General features: G+C 31.6%; 1 protein-coding gene across 12 annotated transcripts in view; it reads right to left on the bottom strand.

Moving 5' to 3' along the window:
* The window catches only part of Rbm26 (RNA binding motif protein 26), a 78,874-nt gene that overhangs the window by 21,598 nt on the left and 41,800 nt on the right, over positions 1 to 15,476 (bottom strand). For 9 of the 12 annotated variants that reach the window (XM_071611394.1, XM_071611396.1, XM_071611395.1 and 6 more), the window contains exons 14-19: positions 14,495 to 14,566; positions 7,915 to 8,040; positions 7,393 to 7,467; positions 5,916 to 6,083; positions 4,413 to 4,517; positions 1,043 to 1,243 (exon numbers count right to left, since the gene is read on the bottom strand). In XM_071611394.1, coding sequence (XP_071467495.1) covers positions 1,043 to 1,243; positions 4,413 to 4,517; positions 5,916 to 6,083; positions 7,393 to 7,467; positions 7,915 to 8,040; positions 14,495 to 14,566 — 747 coding nt within the window. The remainder of the gene's footprint in view (positions 1 to 1,042; positions 1,244 to 4,412; positions 4,518 to 5,915; positions 6,084 to 7,392; positions 7,468 to 7,914; positions 8,041 to 14,494; positions 14,567 to 15,476) is intronic. The other 3 variants (XM_071611402.1, XM_027941544.2, XM_071611403.1) reach the window with 1 other exon arrangement.

The following is a 15,476-nucleotide window of genomic DNA, read 5'->3' as shown; positions in this document are numbered from 1 at the left end:
TCTAAGCTTCAGTTCTACTACCTGATTAATTATTTTTTTTCAATATTTTTTAAAATTTATCTTTATGTGGTGCTCAGGATCGAACCCAGTGCCTTGTTGTGCTAGTCAAGTGTTCTACCACTGAGCCACAACCCCAACCCCTTGATTAACTTTTAATGTTACATTATTTTCCATCATATGCCAGTGACAAAGATACTTACTTCGCTAAGTTACTAAAGTACTTACAGTGTTTAATAAATTGCCTGAATCTATATTATATTCACACTTTAAGTGGTTTATATTAAATCAATACATATGAAATCCTTGAGGATAAGCACTGGTTACCCTATAATGCTTAGTAAAACTGATGTTTAGTAAATAATTATTGGGATACCACTAAGAATCACAACATTTAAGATTAAGCAGCACAAAGGTGGGTAAAATCTCCATTCTACACATGAGACTAATGAATTCCAGAAAGTTTTAAGTTAAATAAAGGATTAGCAGGGACTAGAATCTCCTTTTCCTTTCTTTTAATTTATCTATTACCATTGTATAAAACTCTTTTAAGTAACTAAGGAAATTTAAGATCATATCAAAATTTTGCCTGCTTCAATTCTTTGATCAAGAATACAATATTAATAAAGAAAATTCTATTCAGAAAAAAATTTGCTATGGCCCATGTAACATGTTAAATTTTCCTTGTAAGTAAATATCAAAACTAAATTACAAGACCTGGTGCGGCAGAACATGAAGAATAAACAAACAAACAAAACAAACTACAGGATGTCTTTGTCTGAAACAACAAAGTTTAAATCATTCATTTCATAACACCTGAAGTCCTCCTAATGTAAGAATTTTAACATTCCTTCAAGATAATTTAAAAATACTATAGTTCCCATTTTATAAATAATTAACAAATGTATTATGGATTTATTCAAATGCTTGTTCAGATCAACTAGTTTAAATTAGTCATGTCATTTTCATAATTTTTTATTTAATTTTATCGATCATCTACAATGATGATTATCAGTAACTGTTCTCTTGGGTAGTAAAATAGTACCGCAAAATGAGGAAGAAGATCTTCTCTATCACTCTCTGTAAATGCTGAAATCTCCAATGCTCTAGGACGATGATCCACCACAGCATGACCAGGCACACCACGTCCACGACCTCGACCCCTGCCTCGGCCATGAGTGGCACCTCGACCTCTTGAATGAATTCCTCTACCCCGACCAGATGAAAGAATCCCTCGTTTCGCAGCCTACAAGAAGTTAGATGCTCAGGTTAAACAATGCAGTCGGAACACATTGAATATGTTTTATCTAAAATGTCTGGGATCGAAAACGTTTCAGATTTCAAGAGTTTATCAAATTTTGAAATATTTGCATAGACTAACACAAATCCAAAACTTTCCTTTTTGGAGCATTTGGGGTTTCAGATTAGAAACACTCAACCTGTCTTAACATAAGCCAAGTGTTATACTCTGGCAGATGAGCCAAACTTTTATGTAACTTGACATTATATTCAAATAATGTCCTATAAAAGGATCACATAATTAAATTAGAGTTTTAAACTGAAACTTTTAGGGTAGTAAGTGAATTTAGATAACAAAATAATATTAAAGGTTCTGAAATTACTAAATGTGCCTTTTTCTTAATTCTTGCTAAACTGTCACGATATGGTACAAAAAGATCAGCAATTTGAGATTTCTTAAATGGCATACAGTGTTGAAGATTACTTCAAAAGTCAGGTTAATACACAGACACATAATATCCACATACACAATAAATACATTTTCAATATAACATTCTATTTCTTAACCTGTTGACTCAATGGGTTAATTACTAACGGATCAGATAGGTATAGTTATCTCAAAATCATAATTTTGATCACTTATTACTAACATCATTATAGGGCCAAGGTATTATACTAATTAATATTCTACCATAACACTCTGTATGAGTAGTGTATTATTTCTTCATTCCAGAAATATTTACCAACCACTTGTACTATGCAAGTCCTTATCCTCAACAAGTTCAAAACTTAAGAGGGATAAAGAGACATCAAACAACTAAGTTATCTAGTTATATTAATGAAAAGTGACTTTAAAAAGTGATGAAATACTTTAAATATTTGAACAGAACTTTAAAGATCTGCAGTGAGCAACCACCTATGATGAAGTTTCTTGAAGGTGATTTTTAATTCCCTGCTTTATCCTCAGCACCTTCAACAGTAGCTGGCAGATTGTACTTAATATTTGTTCAATGAATCAAAGAAAAAAATGCAAGTGCGACACAAGAGTTTCAATATAAGAAAAGGCACCAAAGCTGAAAGGAACACTGTTTTCCAAACAGATAAAATTCAGTGCAGTTGCATCCAGGGATCAGGATCAGCTGAATTAGGGATCAGGTTAAGGAGTTTTATTTTTATCTCAGACCATAAAAATCTATTAAGAATTTAAGCAGTAAAATAGAGTAATGTAATCAATTCAGCATTAAAAATGAAATTATAGCTAGATTTTTAGGAATACAGTAGAAGAAAGAATGAGCTGGGAAATCAGTATGTCACTATAGTAGTATCAGCAAGGAAGACAGAAAAGAATAAACATTTAAATATGGAAGTTAAAATGGATAATTAAATGGATATGGACATTGAAGGAAAGGGAGGAATCAATAAAGACTCCTATACTTCTAATTTGGGTAACTGTATAAATGGGGTTTAGGAGCAAGAGAAGCACAATTCTGAATTTACTGATGAGGATATTAGACATCCAAATGGAAATGACAAGCAGGCACAACTGTCAAACCTCTATTAGTGTAAATATTTTAGTTTCTTCATCTCAAGGCAGTTAATCTTTACATTAGCCAAAACAATCATCTAAAATCCAAATAATAATGTTAAATGATATAAGTCATGCATAGAAAGACAAATATAGTATAATTTCATTCATATATAGCATCTAAAAAAACCCCCCAAACTCATAAAAGCAGAACCATGGTTAACCAAAGCCTGTACTGGCATGGAGAATGGGGAGATGTTGATCAAAGGGTACAAAGTTTCAGTTAGACAGGAAGAAGTTGTTTTGAGTATCTTGCACAGCATAGTGACTATAATTGATGATAATGTATTATATACTTCTAAGAACAGATTTTAAATGTTTTATTTTCCTAAAAAAAGTATGCGAGGTGATAGATGTTACAGCAATATCCTAAAGCATGCTCCAAGGAATACATCTCAAGATGCTCCTTGAAATATAAATTTGAGTAAACATGAATTTTTAATTGTATTTCAAGATTCACAAATTAAAAGCCTCTAAGAAACATATAGTCAGGTTAATACATTCATGCCACCAACACTAGCATGAACGGGGACAACACAATTTCTATAACATATAATATTTTTAACATAAAACTTATTTAAAATTATCCTGGGTAGGACATGATCAAGTCCTTAGAGAATGCAAATGTCTGCATGTTTAAAACAATCCTATAGTTTCCTCTAACTCTTGACAAAATACGCCTTTAAGACAACTCTGGTAGCTGCTGTTAAGTCTTTAATACCTATACAGTAGTAACTCAATAGATTTCTACTACACTGAAACAAATACAAAAACAAAACAAAAGTGACGACATTGCCAAGAAACTGAAAACAGCATTATACTCAGATTAATCAAAATAATCTAAAACAAGAAAAATTTAAACTGTCAAATGATGAAAATAAACCTGTAAATAATATATTAATGACTCTTTCCATACATTAGAATGTAATTCTAGTTTTTAAACATTTCTGGGGAAAATATTAAAACTTATTATGTCATATAATTGCGATCAATTTTGCTAGGGGTTTTTCAAAACAAACCATATAATTGGGCTGAGGATGTAGCTCAGTGGTAGAGTGCTTGCCCAGCATGTGCAAGGCCCTGGGTTTAATCCCCAGTAGCCCCCACTCCAAAAAATAACCCTATGTAACTTTATTACAAGAAAGTGGTTTATTTTCTCTTTTAAAACATCCACAGCACCATCTATAGGCAAAACTTAAGCAAGCATGTTTTTCAGTACAGTTCTACCACTAGAAGTAGGACCTTTAGAGCAAGTTAATATGCCTATATATAAAAGAATATCTCCACAAGAATGTCTGAAAAGCCTTTAATAGTTCTTAGTCCTAGGGAAAAAGAAAGGCCAAAAAGAAATAAAATTCACTAGAAATGAAGAAATCTGAGCATATAGGTAGAACCAATGCCTCACCTCATTAAATAACATTTTTCTATAATAGTTTTGAAAAAACCTGTTGTCCTCTTTCCTCTCCATTTTAATATACCAACACATATGGCAGTCAATAATTGTTGACCAGATGGACATATTATTTTCAGTTAACCACTACAACTACATCTGCTTATTTTAAGTACACTGTGTAGCTGTGATAAAACATACTTCCAGCTGTAATTCTGTATACTTTCTCCTAAGTTCAGTGACTTCTTCCCCAGCTTGCATCTTCTTATATAAATCCAATTCTGTGTCAAGTAATTCTTTCTGCATCTAAAAAAAATAAATATTTTAGTTAATAATAACTAATATCCTGCACGTATACTAAACTTAAAAAAAAAAAAAAAAATGAACTTCTACATATTTTCCATTTAATCCATACATTTCTTTCCTATCTCTATTACTAATACTCCAGTCCAAGCCATGGACCACCTCTGGTTAAAAATACTGCAAGCGTTTCCTCACTTGTTGCTAATTCTACACATTTCCCTACAATTAACTTTCTGTACTACAGCCAGAGTGAGATTTCTATGGATTGATATGTAGTATTTTCAGAAAGTAACTGTGAAAAAAAAAACAAAAAAAAAAAGTCAAGGTGCTAATAAACAATATATAGTATGCATTTATGTAGGTAAGAATACACATACACACACGTTTGGGTGTTTTAGATACAAACACATACATGTAGGGGTAGGGGTGTGTGTGTATTTTATGTGTTAGAAGAATAAACCATAAATGAATGATACTGCTAGGAATGGGTCTTCTATGTGTACCTTTCTATGCAGTTTGGCTTCTGAACAATGTCACTCGTTTACTTGTTAAAAAATAATACTAAATCAACAAGAATAGGGCCAGGGAGAGGGGATCCAAACTAAATAAAATCAGAAATATACCTGTCAAATTCACAACACAATATATACAAGGAAGAAAAGTAAACTAGACCATACTTCTAATGCTACCCTGAGTAGAATACATAGATTTTGCAAAGAAAGCAAACATATTCAAAATTTTATATTAATTAAGTTAGTTGTTGGAAGTATTATTGTTGTAACAATTTTGGAACTGTTCTGAATGTCTTACAGATTCAGAATTGTCAATGAACAATAAATTATAAAAATAAAACCAAGTCATCACTATAGAAATAGGGGATAAAATACAGAAAATGAAAAAGGGAAGCATGTGGTGTTGGATTAGAAATACCAGTATGATGATTGTAGACATATATATACTACACACATACCAAATATAAATACTTTAATCAAATCTTGCTCACTGAATTTTCCCCTTTCCAATCAATCCATTCTGTATGGTACTGATAGAATGTTACTTCTCTGTCATTAACCTTTTATATCACCAACTACTTATAATATAAAACTCAAACTCCTTAGTCAATCAATCAAGTAAATATATTATTTTGTCCTCAAGCTAACTTTTCCATAATTATTTTCTAATTACTGACTTTTCAACTAAAATGCCAAAGGATTCAAAAGATCAGTTGATTTTACTTATTTGTATTTATTTACTTATTATTGGTGGGGTGGGAGAGAATGTTACACATAATGATCAGATAGATTCTGAACAACGGACAGTACCTAAAAATAAAACAGAATCTTGATATGTTTAATGTTTTTTAATAAACAGTAATATGAATAGTGCATACAAATTAAATACCTGAGTCTTGGTTTTTATACTTTTTGGAAGACAACGTCCAGGAGAAGTAGCTTTCACCTCATCTTTCAACTTGGTAATATTTTTTGTCAAAACCTCTAAAGTCTTCATTATTTCTGCTTTATCTTCAGACTTCATTGCTTTATTTTTCTCTAACTTTGAAATCAACATCTGCCAAATTTTTAAACAGAAAAATCTTAGAATATTTGCCCCTACTACTATTTGTAAACAAATACAGCAAAGTAAATATAAAAATAAATACTACTATTCTTAATTTAGTATTCATGACTAAGCTAACAACTAGCAAGTATCTAAAGAATGATTTGGTGATGCTAACTGTATCTCCATTCAAGTCTTACAACTGGTTTACCTTGTAAAGAAATTTATTACTGTTTGGCTCTCTTAAAACATGTTCAAAGTATACAACCAAAAAAAAATTTAATTCAAATCCCGGAAAAGTTTTCAACTTGAAATAGTATAAATTTCATTTTCTCATTCATTTGTTATTATGCTTCTTCAAATATTCTCACTCTAAATATAGTCAGTGAGCTGGGGGGTGGGCAGAAAATGTATTTTATGGCCCCTTTCATACAATGAAAAACTAGGTACAATGTACAATTACTTTTCTTTGCCACAGGGAACAATAATCAGTTACCCTGAGAATGATATCCTTAACATGGAAAGGAAATAAGAAGATAAGCAAAATAACATGGGGTGAAAGAAACCACATAGTATTGCAAGTTCTATGAGTTAAGATGGATTTAGTTTTTAATGTAAAGCACTGTGATTTCTCTTTATAAGGTATACCCAAACTTAAATTAGTAAAGACATACACTTCTAATTAAAATGTGGTTTCTATATTTTCAGATGTCCTATAGCAACCTACACATAATCAAGAACTGACACTAAATAAATGTTACAAATCAGAGAAAAACTGCCCCCAAAAATGAGCAAAATGAATTCAATAACATTAATCTAATACAACCAAAATGGTAAATTTCGGTAAAAATTTAAAGACATCATCAAATTTTTTTCTTCTCCATCTTTGAAATTTGGTGTGTATTCTACACTTAGATTACACTCAATTGCTAGATGTCGCTACTGCACAACACAACACAGGACTAAGAGATCCCAAGCCAGTAAAAAGAGGTACAAAAACACTGAAATAAAGCTTTCATTTCATTAACTTTTGATCAACCTACTGTGCAGTAACACAGATGAATGAATACTATACTGTTTTAACTTCATGTTGATAACCATAGTTCTGTTTAACCCACACCCATCTTTCAATGTCTATTCTTCATCCTCAACACAAAATATTAATAATATTGATGGGACAAAATCATTACAGCTATTTCACTTTTATCATTAACAATTATAATCTGTTTCTCGGGACTAGTTAAATAGTATTAAGATAAAATTCACAAAAAATCATAACATTTGTAAATACATTTTACCAAATCTAACTTTAGCATTTTACCTTCTGTGTTTCAATGTGCTTTTCTAAAATTTCTTGTTTCCTTTTCCTTACGTCCTGCTGCAGTTTCAGTGCCTCCTAGAGTCAGGTATCAAAGATATCATTAGAATATTATTAATGTGATAAAATAATTCAAGAGGAGAAAAGTGTTTACAATTGTAAAAGATTGGCAACAAAAATTATATGCAAAATTTGGCTATGTAAAACTTCTATGTGCAGATTTCAAAGATTGTAGCTTAGCGGTAGAGTGCTCGCCTAGCATGCGCAGGGCCCTGGGTTCGATCCTCAGCACCAAATATAAATAAATGAATGGAATAAAGGTATTGTGTCCAACTATGACTAAAAAAAATGAATTAATATTTAAAAAAAAGATCAATCAGGAACCTTCTATTAAGAGACAATTTAATATTCACTGCTACACTATAGAACACAGAAGTTCAGCCACAGCCAACATACATCTTTTAATATTATTTTGTGACACTTTTCTTATATGCAAATTTTGTTCACTATACTAGATGTACTTACCTGTTTTTTTTTCTGTGCTTCATTATTATCAACTGCAGGGGTGGAAACAAGTAAGGCTTTTTGTGCAGCCTTCAAAGCAGCTGGATTATACACCGTTTTTGTTAGGCCAGTAGATGTAGACAATACCTACCGATACAAATTCAATTTCTTAAAAAAAAAGTATAAATCTTTAATAATTTCCTAGGTTCTACCCTCTATGAAACTCAGCTTTAATTTCTAATAAAATTTAGCAAAATTAAACTAGATGCATTATATACTTTTAATAACTAAATCACATTTGATGATCTGAAAGGAAGAGTATGAATGAAGAATAAGCCCTAAATAAAAATATTTTCAAATTATCAAATACTTCTAGGGAGTGGGGAGAGCAAAGACAAACATACAAAAATATCAAATCAAGAACAATCACTGCCATTACCATATTGCTCAGAAAATACTAATTGCAGAATACATTAACTACTATCTATAGTGACTAAAGCAAAAATAACACAAAAGCATGGCACAGGAAAAAAACCTTATGTTGTTCGTCAACAATTTAACACAATCATTTGCAATTTGCAGCTCTGAAATAAATGTATTCATTCTCCATTTCTTTGCTAGCAATATTCTCTCTGCTTAAACTTATTCTCTTTAAACACAATTTAGGTTCAGCATAACACAATCAAGACTTTCAAAAAGTCCTGATCATTTCTCTTTATATGAAATTTTATACCTCCAGCTATCAGGTAAAAATACTACAAGCTACTTTTACCTAGCATTGGACTCAGTAAAAATGACTTGATAATATGTTGATGTGTCTTTCTTCTAGTCTATACTGTAAAGGCCTTGAAACAAATATCATGTCTTTCTCCTCTTTGTCCCTGAAGTACCTAAGTCTTACTCATCAACTCATGAATGGTGAGGCCGACCATGGCTAAGATGAGACACCTTTTTGGGCCTTAGTGCACTCATTTATAAAATGAAAAGGTTCAATTTGATCGTTATCTAAAGTCTTTACAAATCTCAAAATTTTCTCCTTGAAGAGGAATTTTCTTTCTTGGTATATTGCTATATCTTCTAGATACAGACATTATCACAACAGTGCCAGGGCACATGGTAAATACTCAAAACATTTTTGCACCCAACTAAACTGACATAGGTCAAAGAGCACAACCTTTTCCACAACAGGGTTAATTCAAAATAATAAGAGTGTTTAGGCTACATTTTTCTTTCTTTCAAAAGCAAAACAGTTAAAAGTTCCCTGGGGTGGTTCTAAGGAAAGAGCCTAGGGATCTCCTCAGGTAGATCTACAACTGCTACAAAAAAATAAACATAAAACCAAGTGTGTGAACACTGTAATTTTCCAGAGGAAAAAATATTGCTTATTTTAAAGTCTTAAAGGAATTCATGACCTAAAAAAGATTAAGCCATATACTCAAACGGAAGAGTATCACTGAGAAAAATCATGCTACTTTTTACCTACCAAAACATTACCACGTGGGTATATCAGAGGAGTAGCAGCAAATTGGAGACGATTTTCTAATCTTTTATCATAAAGATTAGAAACTCATCACTATTCTAAGTGTATAAGAAAGTCCAATGAGCCTCTCAAATAAAAATGAAATATAATTACCCTAACTCTATATAGCATAATTTTTGTCAATTAAAGTTCTTAATGTTTGATATACCAATATCTGATCGGTAATTTTCTTCAATCATTAAAACTAATACTCAGATGTTACAAAAGAATATAAAACAAGAGTTAACCTCTTTAGTTTGTAGTCTAACTTTGATGACCATTCTCTATAACTTTGAAGAAAAATTCCTTCCCTGCTATCTTACCACACCAAACAATGCCAAACTCCCTGATTATACAAAGGAGACACAATAACTTGGTAAGGGGAGAAACATAAGATAATATGCTGAAAACAGAGTCTAATCAAGTATATCTTTCTTTCTTTATGAAGAATACATAACAAGTTGAAAAGCTGTGACCAAAGATTTCTATACTCTAAGTAAATTGGAAACATTGAATATCATAACCTCATTTACCAGGGTCAAATGTTCACCTCATGCCAAAACCAGTGAGAAACCTCAAAGCAAGGAAATCCATGTCATAAATTTTATCTAGCATTTCTTTAACTTCAGCGAACAGGAAATACTTCTTTTCAAAGTGTCCTTAACATATGAGTGTTGCTTCAAAGTGAATAAAAGTATCTGACAAGAACCAGAAGACTACTAATAAAGGAATCTTCTTAGTCCTAATTGCTTTGTTTCATCCAGTAACTTTCTTCTCTAAAAATATGATATCTGAAAATGTATTTCAATGAGCACAAGACTCAAGCACTCTAAGATATATGAGGTAAAGTGCTTTCTACTGTCATATATCACTAATTTAAAAAAACCCTGTAAAGTGCAACCCAATAGCAGAGGTATTAAAAGGTAAAAAATGTGGCATAGAAATAATGAATTATGATTATAAATACTGTTCCCTAACTGAATCTATTTGAATCTAGAGTTTAGATAGTAAGATATCTATATTTTCAAAAGATAAAATCATAAACAATGGCCTTTCCAAACAACCACACTGTTATGGTTTAGATATAAAGTATTAAGTATGCCCTAAAAGCTCATGTGTGAGACATATAGAAGTGAAATAATTGGGTTACGAGACCCTTAACTCAATCAGTGTGTTAATCCCAATAATTATTAACTGGGTGGTAACTGCAAGCAAGTAGGCTGGATCACTGGAGGTGTCCTTTGGAGTATATATTTTGTCCTTGGAGAGTGGAGCTCCCTCTGCTTCCTGGATGCCATGTTCCCAGATGCTTTCCTCAGATACTCTTCTTTAATATTTTTAAAGTTATTTTTAATTGACAAACACTGAATACATACATTGTGTACATTTTTAAAAATATGTATCTTGTAAAGTGGCTCAATTGAGCTAACTGCATTGCCTTACATATTTTGCTATAAGAACACTTAAAATCTAATTCTCAGCAATTTTAATATAATACAGTTAACTACAATCTCTCTTAAATACTTATCTTTTGAACTTATTCATCCTATCTGACATTTTATATCCTTTGACCAACATCTCCCCAACTCCCAACTCCAAGGTAAATCACCACCCTTTTTGAGTTCAACTATTTTATATCCCATATATCAAAAGGATTAAAAGAAGCAAAAGGCTTAACAATTTTACAAGGAAGTACTTTAATAAATATCAAAGAAAAAAATGTATATAGTCAATAGTTGATTTTTGCTACAATAGCTTATTTCCCAGAAAGTTCACCAAATATTTCCAAATAAATCATATTTTCCTGTAAGAAAAAATAATCCAGGTAATTATCCTAAAAAGGATGATGCACTAAAAAGTTAAAATTAAAAATGGCCAGTAACAGTTATGAAAGGAAAAAACCCAACAAAACAACATAAATCTCCCTAATCTTTTCACTTAAAGTAGAAAAACTATATTAAAAATAATCAAATTTAAAAATCAAAGGTTCACCAGGCACAGTGGCGCACACCTGTAATCCCAGAGGCTCAGGAGGCTGAGGCAGGAGGATCTCAAGTTCAAAGACAGCCTCAGCAATTTAGCAAGGCACTTAGCAACTCAGCAAGACCCTTTCTCTAAAAAAAAAACATTTAAAAACGGATGGGGATTTGGCTCCATGGTTAGGCACACCTGGGTTCAATTCCCAGCACAAAAAATGAATGAATGAATGAATGAATGAATCGAAGGGTCTTGAAAACAACTGAATTTTATAGTTAGGCATACAGAATAAAACTTTTTCACCATCACATATAATGCCAGTTACTAAATCAACAGCTGAACTCTTGTAATGTTCTTTCAATTATACTAGACAATTTTCCTTGATACTAATGTTAATGTATCACAATACAAAGGGATCAAGACTTATTTTTTGACTAAAAAATATACTACTAAACTTGGTATCATAAATTTGATATCTAAAACTTTAATTTGAACACTTTAAGTTTAAAAAAAAAAAAAACTAACAAGGATGGTATAAACACCCACCAACCTTTATTCTTCATAAGTCTCTGTAGACTAAGCAGAAACACTCAAACATCACTTCAATGATCAAATCTACTCAAATAATACTTAATACCAATTGCAATATCTTTATCAATTAGGTTTAAGTTTCCTCTCTCCCAGCCTTCTCACAAAAATGTAATCTTAGAATAAATAACAATTACTAAAGGATTAATGGTTATCATTTACAAGAAGGTTGTAAAAGTTTCATTTATATATTCATTCACTTTAACAATGACAGAGGATATTGTACAAATACTAGCTTTGAACTTTCTCCTGATTTCAATTTAGGAAAAAGAAATTAAAACCTTTTAAATAATATTCGATGATGGGAAACATTCTTCTCATCTTCCTAAGATTCTCTGGATCTTTGCCCTCTAAGGATTCTGAACCAAAACCCTCTATTGGGTAGAACAGAAACAACCAAGAATACGTAAAAATATTATTCTGCAAATACATTCACTGAAGATGACTATATATGTTACATTCTTTTAAGTAACTGTTTTCCTTAAGATTTTTGCTATTAATAATTTTTTCCACAAATAGCCTATTCTCATTAGTGTTTTTTTTTTTTTTTTTTTTTTACAAATTCAATTAGTGGTTACTATATTAGTATAATATATATTAATATATACTCTCAAACCCAAATTTTATTCTACTGCTAAATGAAAGACCTTAAAAAATAAAGAAAACCACATCAAAGCACACTGCTAAAATTTTGTGAAAGCTTAGTATAAATAAACTTCAATTCCAGAGTCTAAATCTTGATATAAACAGATCCTGAATACAACTGGGCATTTAAATATCTCCAGAATTGCTCATCAATAAACAAGTATAGCAGATCTTACAGTGTGTTCTTTTCAATTCCTAATATACTTATTATCAAGCAGGATAAATATAATCAAAGTAAACATTAATAGAATAGACTAAAATACACAAAAATGGAGAGGAGATACACCACATGGTGGTTTCATGGAAAATGTTAGAAGAGATTTTTAATCTCTAAAGAACAAATAGAACTTAAGTTAGAAAGGGGGAAATGTAATCCAGAAAAATTACCACCAAAAAGGGGACAGGGGAGCAGGGAGGCAGAAAAGGGCAAGGTAAGTAGAAAAGTATTCCCCAGTGTAGAAAGGAAACCCTAGAGCAAAACAGAACCACAATAACTGAAATATGGATGAGCTGTAAATCAAGTAAAGTAATTTTGCTGAGAAATTCAAAGTTTCTATAATGAATTAACATTAAGTTTGACAACAGAATGGTGACACATGTAAATAAAGAAGGGAAATTTCAAGATGCCAGCTCAGACACTACCATTAGAGGTCAGGGACTCTGCAGAGAAGAGAAAAAGAAATGAACTACAAATACGATTACATGAGTTTTGAGGAGTTCAGACTACACAGTTTAGAAAATGAAAGTATCACCTAAGTAGGGAGTAGGAGAAGTTAATTTATGTGGGAAATAGTTCATTTTAGGCATGTTATACCTGAAATAACAGTGAGATGCCCAAGAGGAAGGTCTGATGTGTAGAATGATATTCAGATTTAAGTTTAACAAAGTAAATGAGGGAAATAGTATACTTAAGAATAAGTGATGACAGCAGGTTAGCTATCTCACTGGATGTTTTGTTTACCTTACTGGATGTTTTTATTTACCTTCGATGTGAATTTCCTTTGTAATCTTCAGAATGGAAAGAGCCATGGACTAGAAATAGGAGACACAAATTCTAGTCTGGCTCAGCAACTAGATCAAACTATACAACCATTGTGCCTTGGTCTACTGGGGACTTAGGACTATTCAATTCTAATATTATGAGATTTCACATACCTCAAATAAAATAAAGATCAAGGCATTCACTCACACCTAAACAGAAAAAAATATATATCTACAGCAGACAGATCCATAAATGGTCTTAACATAATCTGCATTTAACTCCTCATTCAAAAAAAAAAAAAAGAACTAATGTATTGCAAGGCTATATCAATAGCTGTTCGTAATAAACTTTTAAAAATTACAATTATGCCATCCCTCATCCCTTCCTGTTTACAAAACAGTTTTAAAATAAATGATTTTATTTAATCCTCAGAAAACCCGGTGAGCAAGATGAATATTACCATCACCATTTTACCAATGAGTAAAAAGATTGAGAAAGGTTAAGAGCACTGCCCAACATCATGCAGTTAGTAAGTAAAGAGCCAGGGTTCAAACTCAGGTAAAATTCCTAGTTCATGGCTCTTACTATAAGGCTGCCAGAGTTTAACTAAAATGTATCGTGTCTCTAAAGAAAATAAATATAAAGAAAAAACTAACAAAAACAATGGAGCAGATGGAAATAGAGAGGCAAGTATTAAAATGCTGATGCAAAAAGTAAAAAAACGGTAGACTAATATTTTTCATTTTCAGCAAATGGAAAGCAAAAAGGTAGGAATAAAAGATACAGATACTATTAAGAAGCAGTTTGGAACTATGAAAAAATTAAAAATTAAGATGCCACCTGAAAACATTTACAAAGCCAAGACAAACACATCATGCTATTCTTCTTACCTTTTCAGTTGCTGAAACAGATGGCTTTGATACAAAACCCAACCTGTCCTTCACAGATAACTTAGTTACATTCTAAAAAAATTAAAATGGACATATTCAGTGTTTCCCCAAACATATATAAGTCTGTTGGGATCTTGAACATTCTGGTTCTAATACATACTGAGTCTATGAGTATACAGATACTAATCATAGAAACTGAGGCCTATTTAAAGGGGGGGAGGGGGAAATATGTGTAGAAAAACAAAAGTAAACAGTATACAATATTAATCATGAAAAATTATGATGTAAAATAATGAGGTCTGAACCAGGTGGTTACTGAAGCCCCTTCCACTGATAGGGTTCCCTATGTTAACAAGTAGAAAGCACATTTTAAATTAGATTTGGATAATGAAAACATGCCTGCTTCTAAAGCTTAAAAATGTGTGTCCCATACTTAGCTAAAAGATGTCATCTATTAGCTAAGTAGGATACCACATCCTAACTCTATTTATATAGCAAATCCTGAAACATGGAGAAAAAGGAAAGCCAAGTTTCATAGACTGAGAATACAGAAACAAGAAAATTCCACTTAAGGAAGTGGCAAGGAAATGATATACGGAGAAGAGCATCCCAAAGTCAGGATTAAGTGATGCAAAGTTTTGAGTGACCTGCTTTAGTATGTCAAACAGTATATCAAGCGTACTTAACCTGAGGTATTAAAAGCCTTCCCTTCCCAAAAGTTTTCAGTTCAGTACAATTATCTCTGGAACAGGATTCTAATTAAGTAAAAAGATGATGGAAAAAATAAGATTAAGTGTACTAAATTTCACTCTTCAGGCAGTTTTGCAGAAATATATCCTTCACAAAGTGAAAAAGAAATCTTTCTAATCAACAAGTGTTAAATAAAGAGAAGAATTTAAGATACAAATACCAAATAGAAAAATAAAGACAGTGAAAATGTTATGGTAAAAACTTATAGGTGGGATTCTAATCTGTAAAGATC

Source organism: Marmota flaviventris, chromosome 4 (genome assembly GCF_047511675.1).
Source record: "Marmota flaviventris isolate mMarFla1 chromosome 4, mMarFla1.hap1, whole genome shotgun sequence".
NCBI classification, from domain to species: Eukaryota; Metazoa; Chordata; class Mammalia; order Rodentia; family Sciuridae; genus Marmota; species Marmota flaviventris.
The sequence above is the reverse complement of the archived record's forward strand: the minus strand, read 5'-3'. Positions and strand labels throughout refer to the sequence as shown.